The sequence below is a fragment of the Hypoxylon trugodes genome, assembly GCF_022578975.1.
Source record: "Hypoxylon trugodes strain CBS 135444 unplaced genomic scaffold F4822scaffold_3, whole genome shotgun sequence".
NCBI classification, from domain to species: Eukaryota; Fungi; Ascomycota; class Sordariomycetes; order Xylariales; family Hypoxylaceae; genus Hypoxylon; species Hypoxylon trugodes.
Window position 1 is genome coordinate 224,654 of NW_026250018.1, and position 24,952 is coordinate 249,605.

Genomic DNA, 24,952 nt, shown 5'->3' on the forward strand with positions numbered 1-24,952 from the left:
TAGATTTAGGTATACTTTAGGTACATTACCGGGTGGCTTTCCTAGGGGTGTTACCCGTACCGCGTTTATCGTCTTGTGACTAAACCCGGATTGGGTCACGACTTATCCATTTATGTATTAACTTATTCCAATTGGAATTTGCTAGTTTCCAGTAGCACATGGACATTAAACTAAGAAGAATGTATCTTTTATACCGAGAACATTTCTAAATGACTTCATACAAATACCTAAGAAATACAATATACATGTACAAATCTATATAGATATGCAGATCAATCCCTCGAATCTACCAATATATGTACATAATGGATTTAGACTTACATATTTCCAAGATTATTAAAGTTGTCGTGCTTCATCCCGTCTCGACAATCCGATATCTTACATGCAAGAAATAAAATAAGGTGGAAGAAGGACCCCCCCATGGCTGGCTCGGACTGCCCCTGAATTTAATAAAATGCACTGTGGAATGCAACATTATAGTGTTACGCCAAGCCTAGATGTGACAAGGTTCGGTAAAATCCTAGCCGTCTGATTGGTATTGTGCTACCATCTGCGCGGGGTCATTAAGAAGCTTTACACTGTGCTTGGCATAGAATTTTCATATGGGTTGCACAGTTCTACCCCAATATCTCCAACTGTATTCTAGAATACATTCCATGTAACCCAACCCCCCGGCTTCTGCTTCTCAGACATTTTCTCTTTAACCAATGCGGGACCGAGCTTCAACTTTTTCTTACACAACCAATTATTTTATTTTTGTTCAACACGAGACAAACAAGCTCACAATGCCACCTATCATGATATGTTGTTAATGTCGTCCATACCCTCGAATAAATCGTACCAACCTCATTATACAGATGGTACTTTATTTTCATATCTAGGTACGCATGTGGGCGAGTACAATGACCAACACCTTGAACAGCTATCATTACCATTACCGTCATTATCATTAGATACTTCATAGAAATTATACAATACGAATCCTCAGAATTATTGCCTACATCCTTTCCTTTTCTCTTCCCTGATTCCCCAATATCAGTTTCTTATCTAGTGACGAATGTCTCCCTGTGTTGTATTCATGGAAACACAATCACCTAGTTTGAATAGCTTAGGTGATATGCTCCCAGCCGTTCAATTACCCTTACTTTATAGGCGCCAATGATGGAAATAGGATATAGCAAATATCAAACATTATGACCGAAGGGAAAGACCGCCATAGCCAACTAGCTACGATGAAAAAGTCACACGTATCCTCGTCACCAGTTCATCAGCGGACCCGGAGAACACGAATCGTTTGCATATCAGACACGCATAACTGCACAGTGAAGCTTCCGAAGGGCGACGTACTTATCCATTGCGGAGACTTGACGAACCAGGGGAGCTTCACCGAGCTTTCGAAGCAAGTGGCATGGCTCGAAAAGGCCGATTTTGAATGCAAGTTGGTCATTGCTGGAAACCATGATATCACACTCGACACCGCTTTCTTCGAACAGTATGGAGATTACTTTCATAACAACACGCCACAGAACATCACCGATTGCCAAAACCTTTTAAAATTATCCAAATCTCTCACCTACCTCGAACACTCGAGTTGTACAATCAGACTCACCTCTTCGTCTGGACCGCGAACTATCTTCAGTGTATTCGGTTCACCCTTTATCCCATCTTGTGGGAAATGGGCCTTCCAGTATCCCCGCGAGGACTCCACCGTAGCAGAGAGAATATGGAACGATATTCCACTTGATACCGATATCCTTATTACACACGGGCCAGTGCGCGCACACGGGGATGAATCTCGTCATAGAGAAGCGAAGGGCTGCGAGATCTTACGACAGGCGGTGTGGCGAGTACGGCCACGTATAGCACTTTGTGGACATGTTCACGAGGCACGAGGCGTACACCGCGTACGATGGGACCTATCAAGCAAATCTATTCGATATAATGAGCTAGAAACGAACTACCAGTGGGAAGATCCAGGTGTAGGGAACCAGAAGAATTGCTTGGTCGACCTCTCGGCTAAAGGCGGATTGCCCCTGAACAATGACGGCAGCAAGGTCCTATCACCACAATCACTGCCTATGTCTGTTTCCGAAGTACGAAGTTCCAGTGGGTCTACAATCAACAAACCAACAGACCCAGAAGACGCAGACCCGGGCATCGGTACGCGGGGACTTAGCGGGAACCCAACGTCCGCTCGGAGTGATGGACCGGCGTTGATCGGGCGACTCGGGCGCAAGGAGACGTGTATAATTAACTGCGCCATCCAGGCAGGTAGCTATCCTCATTCAGGACCGCGGCGGTTACACAAGCCTATCGTCGTCGACATCGACTTGCCTGTCTGGGATCATAATATCTAAATATTTGGCCACTCCGAAGTTTCCGGGCGTTAGCCACTCTCGCATACGTGCAACGGGGCTGTGCTTTACTAAATCGCCCCTTTAGACTTTGTCAATCCTTGAAACTTCGCAATATCAATTCAGATAGGCAATTCAGTGATGATATTGTCGTATCTTTCGGGCGGCGCAAATCTTTGAGCCTTGGTTACGATTAGCACTATTGTGGCAGTGGTTTCTGTCCACGCGTTTACGCTCTCGTTTCTGCCTGTGTAAATAGAATGCGGGTTTTTGTCGCCCTTGCCTTCGCCGCTTCCAGTAGGGAATCTAAGCAAACAAGAAGATATACTATTAGGCGACTACGCAGATTGAATACGGGATACACTACGTGCGGAAGAGGCGGTTATAATTGTGGCAATTTTGGGCATACTCCGTGAACCCGGCCCGCGTTACGATTACAACCACAAAAAGTCTCCCTGTAATGCATAGCTCAGTGCTCATCTATGGTGTCATTGTCTTGCCCTAAGTATACCAATGTCTTAAAGACTTGAACGTATCATGCGCGAAAAAAAAAAGTACGCCACCCTGCCGGTAGTCAATCTGTCTCGGATCTACGATTTCAGACGTCTAGACGCCCAATCCCGTACAGACGTTGACAGATTTCACTTGTTGGCTCAGCCTGACTGAGACCCTACGAAGGCTATGAAGGTTACAAACCGATAGATACCGTAATTCAGCTACGTAAGGTGGTAGATAAATTACAGATTATAGTGCGTTCTTTTTTTTGGTCGGTTATCATTTAATCTATCAATTCGGCTCGTATTTCATCATGTTACTCAGCTTAAGGCGAAAACCCGTAAAAAAAAAACTGCCATTGTCGAGTATTTAGCTGAAGGTCAATTGGAGCTGAAGCTGAAGTCAGACATGTTCCTCCATCCGCCGGGATTGACCCTCATTCAGAAGATCACAAACTAACACCATTAATGCAGGGTGATGCAGGCCAAAGTCGTTGCTTACGGGGCGGCGGAATGTCAACCCATCCAAACAAGTTGCACGATGTCTGGGCTTCCTGCTCATCCTTACGGCAGTATGTACAAATCTAACTAACAATAGACAGCGCGCCAATCGGTATTGGATGGCAATAATTACCTCTTAGAGCGCACAGCACAGTAGCTCGCGCAGTGGTAGGGAGCTAGACAGGTAGGCAGGGAGAAGATCGTGGAAATTCCGCACATTCTATCACATCCGATAGCCGGTGTGGAGGTACGTATCATGTATGTGCTCTGCTACCAATGTAGGCTTTACTTTCCAATGGGTCTTGCGATATTCAGGGTCACACTTGGATCTGCAGGAGAACGGAGCAGTCCAATCGTTGACAGGATGATTGCTTGTAAACCCACAATGCGTCCCCATGTAGTTTCTACGTGAGAAGTAAATACGGAGTAGCTTCAATCGCAACGTGCAGAAGATGAAGGAAAAGTACGTAGGTATGGTATGGGAAGGACCCTGACGCGGCCGGGGTGAACGAGACCCTTGATACGAGAGGGCCAGATTCAACGCGGGGGGGGCCGCGTAAACATAGATCACGCCGACTAAGAGGAAAGGAAAGAACCTTAGGGATCTAAATAGTAAGAGCCGTAGATCAGATAAATGAAGTATTAGATCAATTTCAAGTGAACAGGCAGCGTATTATTTGTCTTTACCTCTTTTTGTACAGCCTCAAGAAAAGTGACTGAGTTAGGAGTATACTCTATCCTCAGGGGATACTTTTTGGTAGGATAGGGCGCTTCATTATGTGATAAACAATGACCAATGATAAATCTGTCATCTGGTGCATGATGGATTTTTCTACCTATCATGATGATGAGGGTGGGGGCTAAAGGGGGTCTATGTCGCTGCATCTGCAGCTATCCAATAACCTCCGAATGGGATGCATAATATATAGTACTATAGAAGATACAATCAAATCTAGTTAGGGGTATCTACATACTACATAGCAAGATGGAATAGATGAACCAGGGAGGGAGGCATGTCACCTGCACCGCTTCTTCCCCTTGACTTGCGGGTCCTCTTCCAATGCGAGTGATTGGACTAGACTAAAAGTTGTGAATGGCTGCGACGAAACGCACCTGTCAATGCTAACAGGATTTAGATGGAGACATCTTTTTGCCTATCTACCTATTACAACGTCGATATATGCAGAAGATGGGACGAAGGGGGAAGCAAGCAGGCATAGGTGCATACCTAAGGTCGAGAACTGGGGAGGAGCTAGAATCCTGAAGAAGCCTCATAATGTATTGTATCTAGTAGTAGTAGTAGTAATAAAATGGGTAGCAGTAGCAGTAATTGTAATAGCGTAGCCGACCGCGCGTGCTTATCCCTCACCGACCATGTGCCGACTTGAAGAGATGATCACCTTGCATCATGTTGCACTTTGAACGGGAAATCGTCAGGTACATACCCTCCCGAAAAGGCTGGCTTCATCTTCCTTTAGCATGCCCACCTATTTCTAGTATAGTCAGCTTCAGGTGTTGTCCCGTGATCGACCAAGCGATGAAGCGGGCGATGCCGTAGATGACGACGAAGCTCCAAGGGGTTTTCCTTGAAGCTCTATTAGCTTTCATAGCTTCAAAGACGATCTCGTTGTGGCCGTTGGTCTTTTCCCTCATCAAGTAATTACAAGACAGCTTATCTATCGCTCATTCGTTTAGGAATGGCTTGACGATCTGTCGATGAACTCATCATTAACCCCGCCCCCGCCTCATACGTAGACGAAAAACAGGAGGATCGTGGAGACCTGGCAAGGATAATCACGCACATCATCCCGATATGAGACAAATCGGAAAGATTTTACCAGCAGCCAGGACAAAGCTCACATAATTCATTAGGTAGGCAATAGAGAAGAGCTTCACATGTTGGTAACCAAGGAATTCACTTTCCCATTTTCTCTTTTAAGGCTCGTCAGCTTTCTTTCGAATTTGGTTCTCGGTGGTAAGAATCATCTTAGATAAGTAGGAACACAGAAGATCCACACAGACCCTCCTCCCCCTCTAGGCCTAGTAACGGGCGTTACCATTTGCTGGTAACTTGCATAATCGATTATCCCTGAGCTCACACACGTTGACCGCCGATACTGGCTCATCCTGATTCATAGTGGAGTGCCCAACACCTAGTAGAGGAGAATCCAGGTAAGAAAAGCTAGCCGAATGTGGCCTTTCTTGACCCTCAAAAGAGGCCATGAGAACGAAAACGAAACCGCGGATCCCACGAAAGAGTCTAGCCTACCTAGTACGATACTATATACGGGTTTCTGTCGATAGCTCGGAGTAGCTTCTCTTGCTTTGAATGAACTAGTTCAAGGCTCTGGCCGAAGCGTGGGCTTGGTTCCATAGCACCGATCTATACCCACTCGTTGAGAAATGATTGGTCCAGAATGAGGTTCTAGTTGAGATCCCCTCTCTTAGCTTCATAGCTTTCTTCACCCTCCTTACCCCCCATCTCTTAACCAATCCTTCCCGTCTGACCTTCAGAGCCACTTCATCTCACCACACCATCTCTGTTTTGTGGCCAGATGCTGAGGCCTCGTGCGACCTTCTTTCATGCAGGCTCGTCAACGAGAGGTCCTGCAAGCTGTAAGCAACCTATAGATCGTGATCACGCTTCTTCATTACCTAAGTATGTAGCCGCACACCATCTTGATGTATATTCTGCCCATGCGATAGTCCTAGATGTACCTGCTTTTATACCAGAATACGATTGGTTCCCAATTCCGTTAAAAAGGGACCACCTAAGCAGCCAACTTCTTTCCATTTAGATGCGAGTGTGACAAGCTACTCTGCAACAAGTCTGTGATGAATGGACAATGTAACCGAAAAAGCATTGGCATGGAGCTGTGGACCGAGTTGACTGGTCAAAGTTCGCGGGGCCATTGGGTCTGCTGTACCTATCACCGGTTTAGACCAAGGAGAAGAACAATCAATTTAGTCCAATAAGCGCTCGAAGCCCACGAGTACTTTCCCAGGTTCGGGAATTTATAGAGACGAGATGTACTTCCCTGGCTATCACCTGGCTGCAGGGTGAGGACCAAAAAGGAAAGGTATCATATTTACCATGACCATACATGAACGACCAAGTTGCTGTTGTTCTAACACTCTAGGACTTCGAGATCGTTGCGAAAGCCGTAGATCGACCACATTTAACCATTTAATGCTGATGAAGTGTGTGAACCCCTTCCCATAATACCTTTTGATCATATGAGAGCATTGGGCATCGTGGCTCAATTCATGACAAGTTTCGGCCTTTAAGAATGGGCATCAAACAGGTGAAGGAAATAGTAAGGAAATGAATTAGGGCCATCAATCCAATGCTAAGAGCTCAAGTGTCTCGTCTAACAGTTTTTGCATTTTTCTATAATATTCCCAAATAGAACCGTTTGTCCAGTCGGACCCGGGACCGGTAAAGGACCGGTCCCATACATATGAGACCAAAGATACGGTGTAAAAAAGGCAAAGATGATAGCCGCGAGTGGACGAATAATAAGTAAACCGTCCGGGTAAGTAACACAGCCCATTTGTTAGTGGAACCATACAGAGAGGTATATTCAATGCTTGGGCATCCACTTGACAACGACTAATACCAATGAATTAAATAAATATCCCGTAAGCGACGAAGCTCTTCTGGGTTCTACCGGGTTCGTCGAATCGTGACCTTCCAATTGACCCTATACGGGGCGAACCTGCATAGGAGAGGTAATATACACGGCTATCCTTCGGCCATCATTAGCTGTAGTTGTCTACCACAGCCCTTTCCCACGATAGTAACAATTAGCTTGGTGTTGTAAATATTTCGGGGTAGTATACCGGCGATTTGAACTCCACTGATATTTCAATTGATCATCTTTCTGATGCTTTAAATACTATCGCAACTTGGATCAGCACATGGATAGACGAGAGGCACAAGAAATGCCCGTAGGAGATGAGAATATTCGTCCTTCACCGCTGGTTTCGAAACTGGATGGTGATACCAAGACTCTCTTTCTCCATAGGAACTTGCATATAGACATGTACATAGATAGGATCTTGATACATGCAACAATAATAATGTACCAGGTATACACTATGCTATCGTCTCCCCTCCCCACAGCTTGCCTACCATCGTCTCCGCTCGACTGTCGGTATTCTTCGAGCAAGGCTAAGTCGCCAATATATCAGTCGATCTAAAAGTCCCCAAACCAAGAATCCCATTTTGGAAAATCCGCATCGGGTCTTGTATCCGTTTCTATTGTATTCGCCATCATCGCATTTATTGCCACCCATCTAAAGTAACCCGACATCTCGACTTACACGAAAAAATCTAGGCTGGACCTATTGGTTCTTGAGGGGCCAAGCCAGCTAGCGATCGTGAACGCCTAGCAAGGACAGCACCGCATCTGCCACACACATACTGCACATACCACGCTTACGCACTCCGTTTCTATTCATTCATTTTTTTGTCCTATTCTAAGAAAATTGGATTGACAAACGAGATCACTTCAGCTTCAAAATCGGGTCTTGTACAATGCAATTACCCGATTGCCATTGTTCTAACATATTTGATTTACGAATTCCATTGTCACAACTTGACTCGGGAGCGCGAATTATTTCATTTCATTTTGTTTTTTGTTTTTATTGTTTTCTAATAAATCATTTCTCAACTTACACAATTATACCAACATAACCGAATTCGTCATTCCTCATCTTTTGTATTGGCTGGCTACTGTTGCACCAACATTATCGAATACTTACACATAACACTTAACAATTGTCATTGTAAAATTATTTGCTTCAAATATTTCAACTGAACCCGAGGTTACTTACCTCCCTGGTATTTACAACTCACCCACGCTGGTTAAAATTATCATTATCATTATTATTCATTCATCATCTATTCTTCCAACTCCCATTCGAGATTCTTCTGTTTATTAGTACACGTCGTCCTTACATCTCACCCCACCGACTTGGCCGAGACCATTCGCTAAAACCACGTAACTGGCCAATTTTATCCAATTCTCGTCGCCTCGTTATTTCGTCTGTTCGTTTTATTCGTCTTGCTCAGACGCTGGACATCCCACGCAAGGCCTATCTATGCGACAATTTCACATTACCATACCTTTTGCGAATTATCCTATGCCATCCTACTCTACCTACATATACGACTAGATAAGTTTGGTCGGTAGTGGTGGCATTGGTGATAGTAATAGAGGTAACAGAAGAAGTAAAACAGTATTAAGAAGTATTATACCTGGAGTAATACTTACATACATCGACGACGAAGAGGTATTACCTAAGATCTGATTCTTCGTTCTTCGTTCTTCCCTTCCCCCTCTTCAACCGACTTTGCATCATTTACGGTCGTTGAAACCCCCCGCGCCTTGGGCTGGACATCTCCGACGCGGTGTAATTCAGTTCCTGGCTCCCCTGGCGGAATCCGAAAGACCCTCGGCGAGAACGAGGGCAAGACGGATAGACTGATTACGAACTTGCGACCTGCTGATTGCTTTTCTTCCAACTCCGTCTTGTCCGTGTTTTCTTTTCGATCCCGGTTGACCCTACATCAACAAGAGATACTTTGTATTTACTTATTTATCTCTTGCACATTGTTTCCTTCTCATCTATTTCCCCTTTTGCCGTTCAGTTACATACATATAATTCCCAAGCATCTATTCCCGATATAATACTTTAGATGGTACTTGTTAGTGTAGGAGCGGTACTTTGACTCATCGCTATTTTGCCACTCTAAAAGAAGTTACTCACGCCCCGCCGTATCGTACATCAAGTACTTTACTTGGCGTACCCCCGGTTACAGACGCAGTAGCAGTGCAGTTTGCAGTTACAGGGAGAGAGCTGGCCTGTCTCCGTTAAGCTTTAACATAGCCGTAACCGTATAAGGGACGGCAACCGCACGCTAAAGAATTAGGGCTCCACACGTCGCCTGTAGCGGACAGGTAGTGGCCACTGGACTGGAAGCACCAAGCGGGCGAACAGTAGGCGCAGGTACCCCCTGGCTCTTTTGAACCTGTACCCCCGGTATCCTTCGTACCTTTGTACCTCGGTTTTCAGGTACTTCAAATAAGGTACTTCCCTAACAGAAATGCACTGAAAATAGGTGTGCCAACAAAAAGGGGGTACATAAACGCTAAGAGACAAGAAAAAAAAAGAACGCTAAAAAGGAACGGGTCGGCGACGCTTGTCAGAAAAAGGCGACAGGAGCGATAGGATAATCATTTCCTAAAACTTCTCAGGGCAAAAAATACCAAGTCCGCCCTCACTCATCACCCATCAACTCTTTTTTTTCGCCCTGTCGCAATCGTCAATCCCCCCCTCTCTCTCTTACCCTTCTTTTCTCTCAACCCACCCCATCCACCATTCTAGCCCATTCCCACCAACAAGCAAAAAAGTGGCTAGAGTGGCAGGAACTAGGTTAACTGGCAAGGTTGTTTGTATGGTTGTTTTCTGTTTTCTGTTTTCTGAGGAGTCTGAGGAGTGGCTACTATTTTTTCCTTCCCATACCCTTACACCCGCACGCCCTCGACCCTTTTACGGTATACGCTTGGGTACATAGATACTTGTCTACACATCCACTACTCTGCTACTTTACCTGCTAGGGTAGCAGTAGTATCGTGCTTGTGATCGACGTTCTATCCTAAAAGGTGTTACTACCCGTCAAGCCTCAACAGCGATCGATCCCGCTTTGCTCTCGTCTAGAGGTACATTATACACTATACACTATACCTATACCTCTTAACATACCTCCCACTCTCTCACATCATACACTCACGTACATACTCCTCCTATCGATATCTCTCTCTCTCTGTCTGTTCCCCCGTCTTCTTACTTACACTACCCCATATCTTCATCTATCATCACCACCCTTTCCCCCTCTCTATTCCCTCCCTCTCTTTTCTCGAATTTCACCCCCAGGATTCCGTGACCTCATCAAACAGGATACGCAACGCCATCTTTTTCCAAATCTCGACCATTATTCGTCTGTCAACCGAAGAAAACCAAAAGCTTGCTTTATGGCGTGGTCTTTCACTCGAAGTACCCTTCGTTAGAGTCAGTTCTTAATTGAATTTGACTCTCCCATACTTCTCATACTTCTGCTTCTATTACTTTTGCCCCCCATTCTACTTCGAGCTAGGTCTGTTTATACAATACGAACGACCTCTATTGTATTAATTTTATATTGTTATCATTGTTATTCAAGCCACATTGACTATTTCTCTATCTTCATCCCTCGCTATCCACCTTGTCCAAGCCCCCCCGTGTCGCGCGTATCAAACCACCAGCATCCGATCCGCCTTCACCGCAGTCTCGTCTCCATGCAATAATTCTCCACTTTCACTCTCGTCACCGTCTTTTGGTCGTCCCAGCGACTACCTAGGTACCACTAAACAACAAACCCACCATCTATTCTTCTAAACGTCGCTTGCGATACGCTTCTTTTCTTCCATACCAACAACTTCCGAACGACATCAACCCGCGAGCCCAACATGTCGTCTCTTCCTCCCGACCCTTACAAGATCCTCGGTGTATCCAAGGACGCCCAGCTGCCAGAAATTCGATCCGCTCACCGGAAGCTGGTCTTGAAGTGCCACCCCGACAAGGTCCAAGATCCCAAGTTAAAGGAGGAGAAACAGAAGGAATTCCAACAAGTCCAACAAGCCTATGAGTTGCTGAGCAACGAAAACGAAAGGATTAGATACGATGATAAAGTTAGACTTGAAGAGCTGAGAAGAGATAGAGGTATGACGTCGACTTCAACGTCGTCACCTCGCTCTTCGAAGCGCCATGAGACAAAATACTATGATGTACGCGAAGCAGAGCCGCGACCATCGACCTTTGCGGCCTCCACCAGCCCCCACAATGTTTATTCCCACACACCTCCGTCGCGTTCCTTTGACGAGGAGATATATGCTAGGAGATTTGAGGAAAAGCCCCGCTCCGCGAGAAAAGCTGCGAGCTATGAATATGAGAGAGAGAAGCCATCTAGGAAAGAGAGCGAGCGTCAAAGACGGAAGGAGGATGAGGAGTGGACTCGCGAAAAGGAGAGAGAAAGAGAAAGACTTAGAGACATCAGATTGATGGAAGAGAAAAGGGAGCGTGAACGTGAACGTGAACAGCGAGAACGTGATGCGTTGAGAGAAAAAGAAAAGGAGGCAGCAGCCAAGAAAGAGAAGGATCGGCGTAAGGAGGAGCGAAAAGAGGAAAAGAAGAAGACAGAGAAGGACCGCCGCAAGGAGTCCGATGAGAAGCACCGCCGCCACAAGACCCCGTATGTGGAGACGTATCCGGACGACCGGGAAGAAGTTATTTACTCGACATCTTCATCATCCAAGACGGACAAGAAGAAGTCTAGCAGTAGCCGAAAGTATGACGAAGTCCCGGAACCACCGCAGTCATCACAGCCGCCACCAACCACGGAGCGAGAGAGGAAGAACTCGGCTAATTTGGAATCTGCAATTCGATACTTGAACAGGTCGGGCGCGAAACCCCCGTCCCTCGCCCGGGCGCAAACGTACCATGACTCTGTCAGCAGTGGTATGCGGCATATAGCCCCAATCGCCGTCCCAACACCACCGCCTGCTGCCGCAGCGGCTTTCCCGCCCCCACCCCCAGCTGATATTAGAGATGCATCGCTAGAAGAAGACGGGGTGAAAAGGTCGTCGGCAAGGCCTCGCCGCATGTCGCATGATACCCCTAGGTCGTCGAAGGAGAAATCCTCGCACAAGAAATCCGGATCTTCCAGGGATCCAATTATCGTGGATGCTGCATCTCCTACCTCTCGAATCATACCTACTTTCCAGAAGTCTCACTCCATTCCCATACCTCTTAACCGCTCTAGCACCGACTATTCTCGTCCGCCTCCGGCGGCTGGTCTGGAGCGTGCAGCAACTTGGATGGCAGACACTGGCCATGGTCGAGACCGAAGTCGCTCGCGTCATGCGCGCTATACTACGGATGAGTCGTCTGAGGAAGATCGGGAACGTCGACACCGTCGAAGCCGGCGAACAACGCAGTCTCCAGAGCCCATGCCAGCACAGTCGACCAAACGATACACAGTTACCGCCGGGAAAACCGTCCCAATACAAGAACTTTACCTAGCTGAAGAATCGCCTAGGAACTCTAAAAGGACTTATGCCATGCCTAATACTTCTGTGCGCCGCGGCGAACCTCCAGCAAGTTACTATGATGACGTTTTCGAAGAGGAGCCACAACCAATATTCCCGAGCGTCAAATACTCAGCGACGTTTGATGCCAATGAAATTAACTTTAGCGACGTACAGCATTCGCATCATCACCGAGAAGAGGTATACTAATAATGTATGGGACTCGACATCTACCGTGGCGAACGATATATTGTGCCGTAACGTAATCTGGTCCTTGTATATTTTCAAGATCTTTTTTATTTTTATTTCTCTTTCATCGTTCCATTTCGATTTCGTCCTTTACGATTCGGATTTGGCGTTTTGGATGGGTTTGGGTGTTTTGGTATCGTGCCCAGTCAAGAAACTTCACGAAATACAGTAACGACTTGATGTCTTCCCGATGAGCTTAGAAAAAGCAAGGTGTGGACGGGCTAGGCAGGATTTCTCTCGCCTGGTCCCTAGGATTGGAGACTTTCCTAAGGCGGGGCGAGCAGACTACCTTTGTGGTTCAGTCGGGCTTACAGTCAAACGGGATTTCTATTGCCGGAAAAGCAAACGATACTTTGATGCTCAAGGTTACTCGAGCACACGACTCGTAATGCAATTCGCCGCTGTCCACACCGAGCTTAAGATGGCCAATCATGACAGCACACAAATTCTTCTGGTCTAATCGTCCGGCCCCCATCAGCGAACTTGCTTGCCGTTTACGCCGTTTTTCAGAGTCCACGAGTTTTACGAGAGATGTTTTATCGTTGTCGGATTTCCACTTGTTTTTCTCCCGTCAGCTTTTTCGCGTTTTTCTACAATCTCACACATCTATATACATATACACATAACATTGCATATGAGGAGCAAGAAACCAGGAACCAGGCTGGTTGGAGGGGTTGGTTCCCATTATTTTCATCTACCTTGTTTTCTACGGGGAGGGAGTTCTCTGATCACAATTTGATCCTCTCGTCCGTTCGTTCATTTACGAGGCGTTATGCAGTCAAGGGAAGGAGGGGAGCATTCGCGGCTGGCAGGTGGACAGGAATTATCTATTTTACTGCACTCGATCGAGGCTACGCATATCAATTAACGCACGAGACGCATGGATGAGATATATGTTAGCAGAGCATATTGCTCTAATCATTTAGAACATGTCAAGTTTTCGTTCCGCATGACGTGACGTTTGTTTTCGCTTGTCCTGTTTCGAGAATGAATTACAAGAGCCTCCTCAGCCAGCTGATGTTTTACGCGCGTTTCCTTGAGTACGTAGGACTTATTCTACGGTGAACTACGATACCCTACCTAGGTACTCTAGGTATGCGATTTACCTCTACAAATCCTACGAAGTTGGCTCTAAATTGTATACATCGAGTGTATTCTTGCTTACTATGGAAGATGATGGAATTATGGAGATATGAATTTGTACACATTATTTGTTTCAATACACTATTAGAAACGAGATTTGACGTTTGAAGGATTCTAGAGATTAGATACTACATTACAATACAATACAATACATCATAACATCATAACATCATAACATCATATTTACCTGGAGTAACAACGAGCGTATTTAGAAATAGAAATTTTGAGGCGCGAAGGAATCGTCGTTTGTGATAGTGGAGGTGGTAGTGATGATGACGAAGACGGCGACTCCGCCTTGTACCACCATACCTACTTTAAAAAGTTCTATATTACTTCGCTTCTAGACGATTATGGATCACGTTGAGAGGGGTGGTGGTGTGCAAGTTTCTTTCCCCTCATTTTTTTTTCTCACCGCATTTCTATTGTCCTTGTATATTCCCCTTTTCAGTGTTAGCGCTGAGGCGCGGGTGTCCTGTCCACTTAGAGGAAGAGATGGTGTGGGAATGTGGCGCGGCGCGATGGTGTAGGTGTGCTACCCACGTGCTTACCCTACCGTATCTTAGGCACTTGGGGACGGACGGATGGTTTCTGGGGTAGGACGGGCAGACGGGACGGAATGGCCTAGGCTAGGTAGGTCTCAGATCTTACATTAGGTAAGGAGTGGCTGGGTGGTGAGTACATAGCCCTTCGGATCCGTGCTGCGTCGTGGAAGTGGCTGGTATGTCGTCCTACTGTGATTTGCGATTCTTTTGGTGCTTCGTTGCGAGGCGTCATGGTTAGGCGGTATTTTCATTTGGAGTATGTTGAGGCGACTCATGAGAAGTGCCTCTTTGCGAGTAGACAAGTCTAGAACATTATAAACTACCTAGGTACCTAGTAGATACTTACGAGGCCCATAAACGACCTGGAAAACACTTCTTACCTTGACTCTATTCCATTTCCTACTTCTGTTGAATTAGAATCGGAGCCGAAGCCGGAGGGATCGGAGGAGTCGGACGGCCGGTCCGGTGCTCCCGGGGTCACAAGACACTCCGGAGAAGGAGTAGTCTATTCTCGGTATTTGTTGGGAATTCGCACCCATTTTCATCGTGCTCAGAGCACCATATGGCTTAAACTCGAACTTGAGCAAGATTACGCGTACCTTAATATAATTGTGAAGAGCACCATAGTCGACCACGTAGCTCGCCTCTATAGCCGTTCGCTTCACCATGTGATGTCATCAGCTGGTCTGCGGGTTTGGGGCATGGTAGTTATTAACGATGAGTAACGAAGGCAATGTCGATATTATGATGACTTGTCCTTGTTCTCAGGGTCTTCATGCGGCTGAACATCCCCCTATGACGTCCCCACTCTGGAGTAGTGGACAATGGAGCCTGGGGACTGCATCTCTCATACGCAGAAGAGTCCTCGTTCAACCCACATATATAGCTGCAATCAGGGTCCCATGCCCTGCGAAGTGGTCCGGGGAAGCGACCCGCCCTACGTAGTTTCCATGACACAGAAGGACAACTATACGCTAGACGCAGCAAGTATAAGCGGCGACTTTACATATTTCTCCGCATTGGCAACAAAAAAAAAATTACAACGTTCGTGGCGTGGCCGGTTGACAAGCGCGCGGATGTCCTCTCCCCGCAATCTGCATCTCCATTCGTCGGGTTCGGGATATGATCAACATACGAGCTGCCCTACCTATATATAGGGTCCTAGACACATACATGCGTGGCATACTTAGGAGTATCACTCTACGTGGACGAACTTCGACCTTGTCGTTGGCTACGCTTCGTGGGTATTTTCTTGTCGCACGTGCCGTTATGATGCAAGAAGGCGGACCTTCTAAGTCTTCATAGGATACCGGTTGAGTCAACTACCGACAGGGTAGCATACCCGAGCTAGGGCTAGGTAGGCAGGGAGGCGGGTCAGGTTTCGTTTTCTTCGTTGATGTTCTTCGTGACGTAAGTTGGGAGATGTTTTGGTTGTTGATTGCTTGATATATTGAGTATAGGAGGATTGTTATTGGGTTAGATGTATACACGGGAATTGATCGGCAAGGGGGTCGTTCTACTAATGCTGTTTCGACGCTTTATACCCCCTGAGTGATTCTAGAACTTGATCAACGCTGGGATGTGCTATAAGTTTATCAATCAGGGTCCTAGCTACCTAGAAGATTTACTTGAATGTAGTAACTCCTCGGGAAAGTATCCTAGGTTGTTGTAACGTAGTAGTTATGACTATCCTCAGTTCGAAAGTAACCTTAGAAGACATACCGATGAAAAGCCCCTCAGCCGTTTGTCTCAATCCTATGACTGGATGTCCTAAAAAACTCGAACCCCCGTTTTAGCGGGCTTAGTGAACACTGCGAGCGTTAGTGAATATGGCCCATACAATCTACACAATCAGCATAGCTCTCTCGTACCTACCTGTGTACCTACCTAAGTATACCTAATGTATGCATGTAGAATAGGGGGCTCAAAGTGATGCTGTCCTTCCTATCAGTTTCCATTCGATGAATAGTAGTTTCCTCTTCCTATTTGCTGTTAGCTAACAGTTCGTCTAGTCTTTCTTGTTAGAGACTATGTTTATCAGGATCAACCAAGAATATACGTCTACTAAGGTTTACCTTCAGGCTATATCATTCAATTGGAACTTCCTACCTGAGTATGCCAGGCAGCAGACATCAAGCAACGTTGGATTCTACCTTACTAGGTGCTTAGGTAGGTGAACTTAATGGAATTTTAAGGCTTATTTTGATCGGATGACGGTTTAAGGGAGAGTATTATTACTGTAAGGTTTGACTTAAGTTCAATAGACGTTTGCAAAGCCAGTTCAATAGATGGTAACGACGTTGTTGCGCGAGGAACTCGCATCCCGCCGATATGTGAGCATTGTTTTGGTATAAATACGGGAACATCCTCTCGTCTCTTGTTTCTTCCTCCGTGTTCCCTTCACAATTCTCTACCGGGTAATAACACTACTATGATATCCCCCATCTCAAGATCCCTTGGTCAAAGCGACACCACACTTTATTGAAGGGCCAATATTCCCAGAACCTACTGTCTGGCCCATCATTCTTCATCCCAAGGAAAGTTTTTGTAACGAAGATCTAGAGGACCTATACGGACTTCTACAATGGAAACTCGATGTATACGTACTACCCACGACTGTCCGTTGGTTTGCCCCCCCCCGGAAGAGAGTCAATCTAAGGAGTGCTTTCGAGAACCACGCAATCTCACCCACATCTTAGGGCTGTCTCGTTCCGCCTTGAATCAATGTGCTGCAACTGGTAGCGCATCTCTGTAATGGACCTGGAGCAGATGCTCCCTACCTCACCATCCCACGTTCAAACCACCCCCCTTTCTCAGCTTGATGAACCTCTGCATCATCCAGGTGGGCGTGTGTAAGCTCATCCTAACTTATCGCGAGAATTTTTCTCTCGGCTTTGATCACAGCTAACAACGTGGGACTAGTTTTCGAAGAGAACAAGACCTATCGACATTGGTGATGTTACGGTATTGCCTGGCCCTCCGGCCGTGCTTACTGCCCTGTGATATGGCGGCGTGACTTCTGCCGAGGCAATGGAGTATCTTGGTCTTCCCGCGCGGCAAATCATCGCATCTATGTTCACTATAGCATGGGGACTCCGTCTATCCGTCCTCCTACTACTATACGGCGTTCCACATCAGGAAGAGACGACAACTTCGACAGCACGCACGTGGCACTCGCCTCCATAACCGAATAAGAATAACGCGAAATGCGACCCGAAGCCCGAGACTACAGTATATGCGAAGAGCAACAAGCTTCTTGGGTGTTTTTAGATTATTGGTGGTTTGAATGATAGAGATGTGGAGAATGCGTGAAAAGGAGAACTCACAAGACGATCCCTTTCACCCCATGTCTTGGTTTGTGTAAATTGGAAATAAATTCCGTTGCCCACTGAATATGATCAGCGCCTAGGTAGAAGAGAATGCAACAGGACGAGTAAATATTATGAATGTATTCAATCTACTTCATATCCGACCTATCGATGAAGAGAGCAGGGGTATATATCTGGACTATGCAAATGCAAATACAAAATAATACAAGACCAATTCATACCTGACAATATGGTATGGTGTCGGCATTTCAAGACGATATGCCTAGGTGTTCTCCAATGTGTATGTGATACCTCGTATAGTTGATGTAGACCTTCTTTTCCAACTTCAGAAGTTCCTCTTATGAATTTCAAACTGCCTACCGTATGCAGAATATTCCAATACAACGTCGCAAGTGAAGCTCGGATTAAACAAGCACGTAGAGCGAACATATCTATTTCCCGTTAGTTTTCTAAACCGAGGTATAGATCTGGGGGCAAATCTTACCAAGCTCAACCCCATAACCATACTACACCAAAACAATACGTTATTCGCCGTCTTATGCGTACGGATCCATTTAGTGCGTTGGAGCATGACGATAGGTAATTGCAACATCTGACACACGAAACCGTAACCTCGGATCTTCTTGGTGATGCAGGCCATGACGATCTCGTGGCCGACGGCGGAGATGAGGAAGGTGATGATAGTAGCGTAACTACGACCGACGCTGGGCTTTGAAGTAGCGTATACGTGACGGCGTAGGAAAGAGTAGACGGGGACGTTCCACTCGCGGCTGAACTCCATCCAATCGGTACTGTTCCACCAGTCGCTGTAAAAGTGTCGATCGGCGAAGCGCGTGATTTCTCCAAAGGCGCCGAGTACGTACTCGAAGATGACGAGGAAGACGAGTAGGAATGTTAGCATGAAAGGGAATAGAAGCCAGGACATAGTCTCGGCGAGGATAAGTAGCGTCTCGAGAACCGAGGATGTGTTATCTAGACGCACGGTCGATTCTTGGAGAACGGGGAGAATGAATTCTTCGGAGATGATGGTGAGGAGGAAGATACAACCGAAAGTTGCGACGATCTTGGCGATTAGGGATGTCCAGTTGATCGATTCGTTGCGTGGGTATTCGAGTTCGTAGCACAGGGTTGGGCAGAGGAGGTAGTCGATGTAGTTGGCCCAGGAGAGGTTGCGCGGGTATGTTACGTTGCCGATAGGACTTGTTAATTCGCGTGCTAAGTCTTCGCGCAATTGCGCTAGACCGTCATCTTCTTCGTTGTCGCTGTCGACTTCTAGTTCCTTGTGCGCTAGCTTACCCATTGGGTTGTCTACGGAGGGGTAGACGTAAGCCGGAGCCTTGGAGGCGTTATGGGGTTCGTCGAGGGCGTGTAGTCGTTTTTCTGTTTCTGACAGATGGCCATTGTAGAATGCGTATGAATGCATCTTCATAAGTAGAACCATGGTGTGTAGTAATAGGTAGACTTGGGATGTCCATGTCCAGTTCAGAACGAAGGGAACGGCGATCCAGAAGGCTAGCCATATGACCTGGTAGATACTCTGAATCGCCATGCCGCCCTTCCTCCATGTCAGTGCCCCCTTGCTACTTCTAGAGATCTTATGTAACGGCAAGCTGATAGCGGTACTCGCGACCATGAGGACGTCGGCGATAGCTAAATGCCATAGTTTCACGGTGAACAGCGTCCATATCTGTACACGCAAAGGATATCCAGTATCCTTATAATTGCGCAACATGGTAGTGATACCCATGATAGCCAGGCCAATCCAGAATAAGTTGAAGAAGCCATGGAAATCGCGGTAGTCGGATTGGGGATCGAAGTGGGAGACTCGTGAGGCGTACTCGATGGTCGGGAAGAGACGTCGTCGCTGTTCTGCGCGAACTTGCTTCCGTGCACTAGACAGAGCTTTGGTTGACGCAGGAGCGTTTTCGGGGATTGGTGTCGAGCGACCACTAGGAAGGGGATTGGGGGTTAGCAATGGTAACTGTAGACATTTAGAGTATAATAGCTCACCTCGTCATGCCTGATGGGGTAGCATCTTCGTTTGGTGGTTCAAGTTGTCCATTGATGGAAGTGTTACTGTGTTCTCTTACTAACTCGGCGACTTGAGAGTGTTGCGGCTTTCGAGGCCGAGGTCGTAGAATATGATCATGGCCACCATTCACCTGAACGTTGGTGGAAGACATGATGTCTACCTCGTCTATCCGTTTGCCTCCCCTAACTTAACCACCTCTTGCAATGTATTAGTTCTTCGATAGTAGCTAATGGTGAAGCTTGGGGGTTCGAAAGCTTTGAGGTGGAGTATCAAGGGGAAGACAGCAACCGGTGTAAGCTCTCCAATGATTATATATCTGGGGATGAGGGTTACTATGGGTTTGGTATCGGCGAGTCAGGATTATATGTTGGATATATATTGTTTGCTCTGCGGGGCGTTGTTGTAAGCTGGTTGCAGTTGATTTACCACACTTCGTCAAGAAGAGAGATGGTGTTGATAAGGAATTGTTGAAACAATTAGAAAGAAAGTAAAAATAATAATAAATTCAATAATTCATAAAACCAATGCGGAGACGAATACAAATGTATATGATTAATGGTAGTAATAATATCGCGAACCAGCGTCATGCATCGGTCGATCTACGAATACGATTATTCGGTTTTCATAACTTGAAGAGAGAGGGACTTGGAATAGGCGACCGTTTAATGTTTTAGTGAAGAAAAATGTTGTCATTGGGGAAGAAACAGTGCTACCTTAGCTGTCTGAGTGGTACCTATGGTGGTATCTAGTTGCCTGCTGAAGCCGCCATCGATTTAATTCCGTCAGAGGCTTTCTAGGCACCCTTACCTCCCCCTAGTAGCCTACAATTAATCCTTGCCTTCCACTATTTTCAGGGGAGAATTGACGAGGGAAGCTCTTTTAACCCCACTCTCGACTCCACTCTATTATATCAAGTCCAATCCAATCAATTGATTAGTACCATTGTTACACATTTGACGTCACAACCTGGAATTTTAGCCTTTTCATTGGTTCGTAGGACTAGGGTTTACGGTCGCTGGCGGGTGTTTTAACTCTAACCATTGAATTGGGTCTGTACGACGTCAGACTTTCTTCCAAGGATCAACATTGTCATTTCTTTCCTCTTCTCATTTCTTCCACTTGTTTATCTTCTCTAACCCAACATTGAAGGACCGGACGGGAACTAAGAGTGCCGAATTTAGTTGTGAATTATCACCATAATGCACCACACCACCAAGTTATAATGTCGAATGCCGAGATACGGATCCTGCAGCTTATAAGTAGGTATAAGTATGTACTAACAATCGGACCCGAGCTGCCGAATTGAGACAACACGTCCTCTACCGACTTTCCCGTTTCTTGATGTGTACCACTATTACCACTAAACTATTACATTATGCCTCCTCGGGTGCGGGCCACTTGTACTGGTGACCCGGGTGGTCGCTTAGAAGATGCGGCTGTCCAAAGAATACATCCCGAGCCGTAACCCCCTCGCGTTCGACTTCGGTTCTAAACAGTCCCCTTCTTCGTAACTCGGGGATCACAAATTCGATAATATCCTCAAAGGACCCCGGGTTGACTACATGCGCGAGATTGAATCCGTCGACATCAGCAATCTCAGCCCATCTCTCAAGTTCGTCGACAATTGTCTTAGGGCTGCCAATGATTTTTGGCCTATCGAATTTAGCCATCAGCATCATCTACTTCATGCATTTACATCTTAGGGATCACTTACATCATGCCACCCACAGTCAAGAACTCCGCGATTCGATTCTTTGTCCACGTCAGGCCTTCCGTCCCTGGTACCGTACTTGACCAGCGACTAATAATCGATCGAATCGCCGGCTTGTCAACCAAGACCAAATCCTCGTCATCCCCGTACCCCGATAAGTCGTTTCCCGTCCACCCGCCGAACAACGCAAGCGCGCCTTCGCGATCTCCGTATGATAAGAGCTCCCGGTACTTAGCCTGCGCTTTCTCGTCCGTCTCATCGACGATCAGCGTGATACCTGTTAGTATCTTGAGGTGCTGCGGGTCTCGTCCAAACTGCCTAGCCGACTCTCGAAGATTATCCACCGACTTGCGAACAAGTTCTGGTAGCTGTCCACCTACAAACACCGCCTCGGCGTGTTTCCCGCCGAACTCAGCTCCAGCTTTAGACGTTCCAGCTTGGAATAAGAACGGCGTTCGCTGCGGTGAGGGTTCTGCGATATGCGGGCCTGGCACTTTGAAGTATTTGCCCTGGTGGCCAATTGGACGGACTCGTCCAGCTACCGCGAATAAGCCCTTCTCGCGATCTCGAACCACCGCGTCATCTCTCCAACTACTTTCCCATAACTATTGAAATAAGGTATTTAGTAAGTAACTACATCCACAAAACGGATTAATAGGACTGGCACATACCTTGTATAAAACCTCCATATACTCCTCAGCGATACGGTAACGCTCATCATGCTCAATCTGCGTCTCCAACCCAAAATTCCTCGCTGCGCTCTCAAGATATGACGTCACAATATTCCACGCCACTCGCCCCTCAGCCAGGTGATCAACAGTTGAGAACCGACGCGCCATGGCATAAGGCGCATCATATGTCGTCGAAGCCGTGACACCGAATATCAAATTCTTCGTAGCGGCTGCCATAGCGGGAACAGTGTACAATGGATCGTTAACAGGGAACTGCGCGCCTGATGAGAGTACCGGGTCCACATTCGCAGGGCCTCGGTATACGTCGTATGCGCCTAGCACGTCGGCTATGAACATAGCATGGAAACCGCCTTTGTCAAGTAGCTGTGCAAGCTCGATCCAGAAGCTGAGTTTGTTGTACTCATCCGTTCGGTTGCGCGGGTGTTTCCATAGGCCTGGTGATAAATGCCCCGGTGTTGTCATCACGAAAGCATTTAGTAAGAATTGCTTCTTCGGCTGAGGCGCCGCAGCTCCGGTATTTTCAGACGATGCCATTTCGATTATTTTGCGAACTCCGTTCCTAGCCGCGATGCGCTCAATAGGTAGTGATACTACACCTGGTGCGATTTACGTCACTTAAAGAGCTTCTAGGGTGTTCAATCCTAAGCGTATAAGGAACTTGTATTTTTGCCTTTGAACAAGATGGTTCAGTAACGCGAATAGAAAGTATATACGTAGTTTTACATTAATATAACAGGTCCAGCAATTTATATCCCTTCAGACTATACTATAAGTACAAAGCTCGCGATTGAAGATAGTAACCCCTCGATCTGGGTGCTACCCCGATTCTTCTTCCATCATGCTCCGCGCGGATTGCGTGATGGAGCTATCCTGTCCATACCTAATCCATACCAATCATCGAAAGCGGCCGGACTCGGAGGTTTTATACACTAGGCCGTTGCCTTCTAGCATTGCAACCCCATATTGTGTGCGATTCGTGATATTGGGAGTCCGTATCATCATCAGGGTACTCCCCCTTCTTCCTCTGCTTTCTTGGACCCCCTCTACCTCCCCGTGAAGTTGCAATAATGAAAGCTATGTTGATATCTCCCATGTAATCAGAATCCGAGTCATTATCATCGCCGGGAACTATAGGGATATTTTCCGTGACGTCCGCATCGTGACCAATTTCATCGGTTAATGCGAGAAGAAATGATCGTTTCAAATAACGGCCCCCCCCTTGTGTCTCAAACTTGTTTTTGAGCCGCTTTCCGAGGACTTTACTAGGATCTTGGCGATAGTCGTAGATTGCCATTGAAGGGTGTATTCAGTTCCCCTTCGACATTGTTATAGAAAAGAAGTACTAGTATGTCTCTGAGAGAATGAGTAACTATAGGTGGCTAAGCGAGTATGACCGGCGGATGAGGCCAGTGCAGGATGCTCAGGTGACCCATTCGTTGAGCTCGCGGTCTTTCTCAGCTGAAGAAGAGAAGGAAGAACAGGAGGAAGAGGAAAAGAAAGAAGGAGACGAGAATGAAGAAGAGGAGAAAAGGGAGGAAGAATGATATGATGCCATGGTACCTGGCAGGTATCTATAGTTCTTCGAGAGAAGAATGTAGTATTGTTTTTGCTTGGGGATCTTGAGATGAGAAGAAAAGATAAAGGAAGAGAGGGAAGAGAGGGGGGACGGGGGGTTTATATTACGAAGTTGTCATTCAGTTGGGAAGTCTCGACACTGTCAAGTTAACGAATTGAGTTGGCTTTAAAGTTAGTAAAGACATTACAAACGTTATGCGAGATTGACTATCTACTATTGAACTCAATTTGATTACAGGACTTGTCTGCGGCTTCCCGTCGAGTTTAATAGTGATTTATTAGGTTCAGCTCCTATATGTATCGGACCTATCAAGTGCACTCTGTTTTCTCCTTTTTCTTTTTCTTCTCTTTCTCTTTCTCTTCTTCTTTTTCTTCTCTCTCTATCTCTTTCCACTGCCTACTTGCATGTGGGTAAAACTATACGACACAACGTCAAGAAATGAGGGCCATACTACTATGGTATCATCCATCACAAGAGGAGTGTCATATACAAAGGCCGGAAAGTGCACCGGGCGCAGGTTCCGAGCTGACAATAATAATAATAGATGTCTAGATCCGCTGAATTTCATATATGCTTGGAGCCGAAACATCTCGGGTCGTCGAGTATCTCTCCGGATTCATGACTCAGTCTGTGGGACGATATAACGGAGCTCTGCAGTATCGAAAGGGTTCTAATATTATCTAAGCTAGGTAGAGAGCCTATCATGGTTGACACGATCCGACAAAATGCCTCCTAGGTCCCTAATCGAGGGTCGACGTCAAGGAGACATACAATCTCCCAATTGCCAAGATAAGTGCCTTACAATCCTTGACCCCCTGAACTTCGATGATATCTATTTAACAGATGGTTGTAGATCACTACGTACAAAATCTAGCATACCGCTTCTTCTAACGTTGTCTGCGGCATTTCCGGAGTCGTGCTCCACGGATCTTGTTCTCGAAAGCACGACAGCAGCATATCCACAAACCATCTATTGATGACACGAGTTCGATAGGAATTCCAGAGCTGACCTGGGGCTTCCGTATGGTTTCCCTGTTTCAATCTTTCCCTTGTGGTCTCTCGGTCCTCCCATAGAATATGTACTCCTTATAATTGGTGATAGCTGCAGATCTATATGCAGCCACCTCGAGTCGCGAACCCTTGTTAGCCAATGAATGCAGCCACGCGAATACCAACATCCCCTAGAAACGTTAGTGTC

General features: G+C 46.4%; 6 protein-coding genes across 6 annotated transcripts; 2 read left to right on the forward strand and 4 right to left on the reverse strand.

The window, feature by feature from the left end:
• Positions 1-606: 606 nt before the first annotated feature.
• On the reverse strand, positions 607-1,078 carry F4822DRAFT_153134 (uncharacterized protein). Its single transcript, XM_051453043.1, has one exon. The coding sequence runs from the start codon at positions 960-962 to the stop codon at positions 723-725; it is 240 nt and encodes a 79-aa protein (XP_051316299.1). The 5' UTR covers positions 963-1,078; the 3' UTR covers positions 607-722.
• F4822DRAFT_153135 (Metallo-dependent phosphatase) lies at positions 1,079-2,486 on the forward strand. Its single transcript, XM_051453044.1, has one exon. The coding sequence runs from the start codon at positions 1,194-1,196 to the stop codon at positions 2,355-2,357; it is 1,164 nt and encodes a 387-aa protein (XP_051316300.1). The 5' UTR covers positions 1,079-1,193; the 3' UTR covers positions 2,358-2,486.
• Positions 2,487-10,863: 8,377 nt separating this feature from the next.
• F4822DRAFT_426373 (DnaJ-domain-containing protein) lies at positions 10,864-12,690 on the forward strand (the record flags this gene model as incomplete). The annotated part of the gene is made up of 1 exon (XM_051460540.1): positions 10,864-12,690. The coding sequence occupies one exon, from the start codon at positions 10,864-10,866 to the stop codon at positions 12,688-12,690; it is 1,827 nt and encodes a 608-aa protein (XP_051316301.1).
• Positions 12,691-17,909: 5,219 nt separating this feature from the next.
• F4822DRAFT_153225 (MBOAT-domain-containing protein) lies at positions 17,910-20,207 on the reverse strand. The gene is made up of 3 exons (XM_051453045.1): positions 19,754-20,207; positions 18,228-19,692; positions 17,910-18,174 (listed from the first exon to the last, which is right to left on the reverse strand). Exons 1-3 carry the CDS (start codon positions 19,924-19,926, stop codon positions 18,148-18,150), a joined length of 1,665 nt encoding a protein of 554 aa, XP_051316302.1. The 5' UTR covers positions 19,927-20,207; the 3' UTR covers positions 17,910-18,147.
• An 854-nt stretch (positions 20,208-21,061) lies between these two features.
• Positions 21,062-22,938, reverse strand: F4822DRAFT_153257 (Nitrilotriacetate monooxygenase component A/pristinamycin IIA synthase subunit A). The gene is made up of 3 exons (XM_051453047.1): positions 22,158-22,938; positions 21,490-22,091; positions 21,062-21,428 (listed from the first exon to the last, which is right to left on the reverse strand). The coding sequence occupies exons 1-3, from the start codon at positions 22,710-22,712 to the stop codon at positions 21,149-21,151; spliced, it is 1,437 nt and encodes a 478-aa protein (XP_051316303.1). The 5' UTR covers positions 22,713-22,938; the 3' UTR covers positions 21,062-21,148.
• A 1-nt stretch (position 22,939) lies between these two features.
• On the reverse strand, positions 22,940-23,868 carry F4822DRAFT_153246 (uncharacterized protein). The gene has a single exon (XM_051453046.1). It carries the CDS (start codon positions 23,470-23,472, stop codon positions 23,101-23,103), a length of 372 nt encoding a protein of 123 aa, XP_051316304.1. The 5' UTR covers positions 23,473-23,868; the 3' UTR covers positions 22,940-23,100.
• Between the last annotated feature and the right edge of the window lie 1,084 nt (positions 23,869-24,952).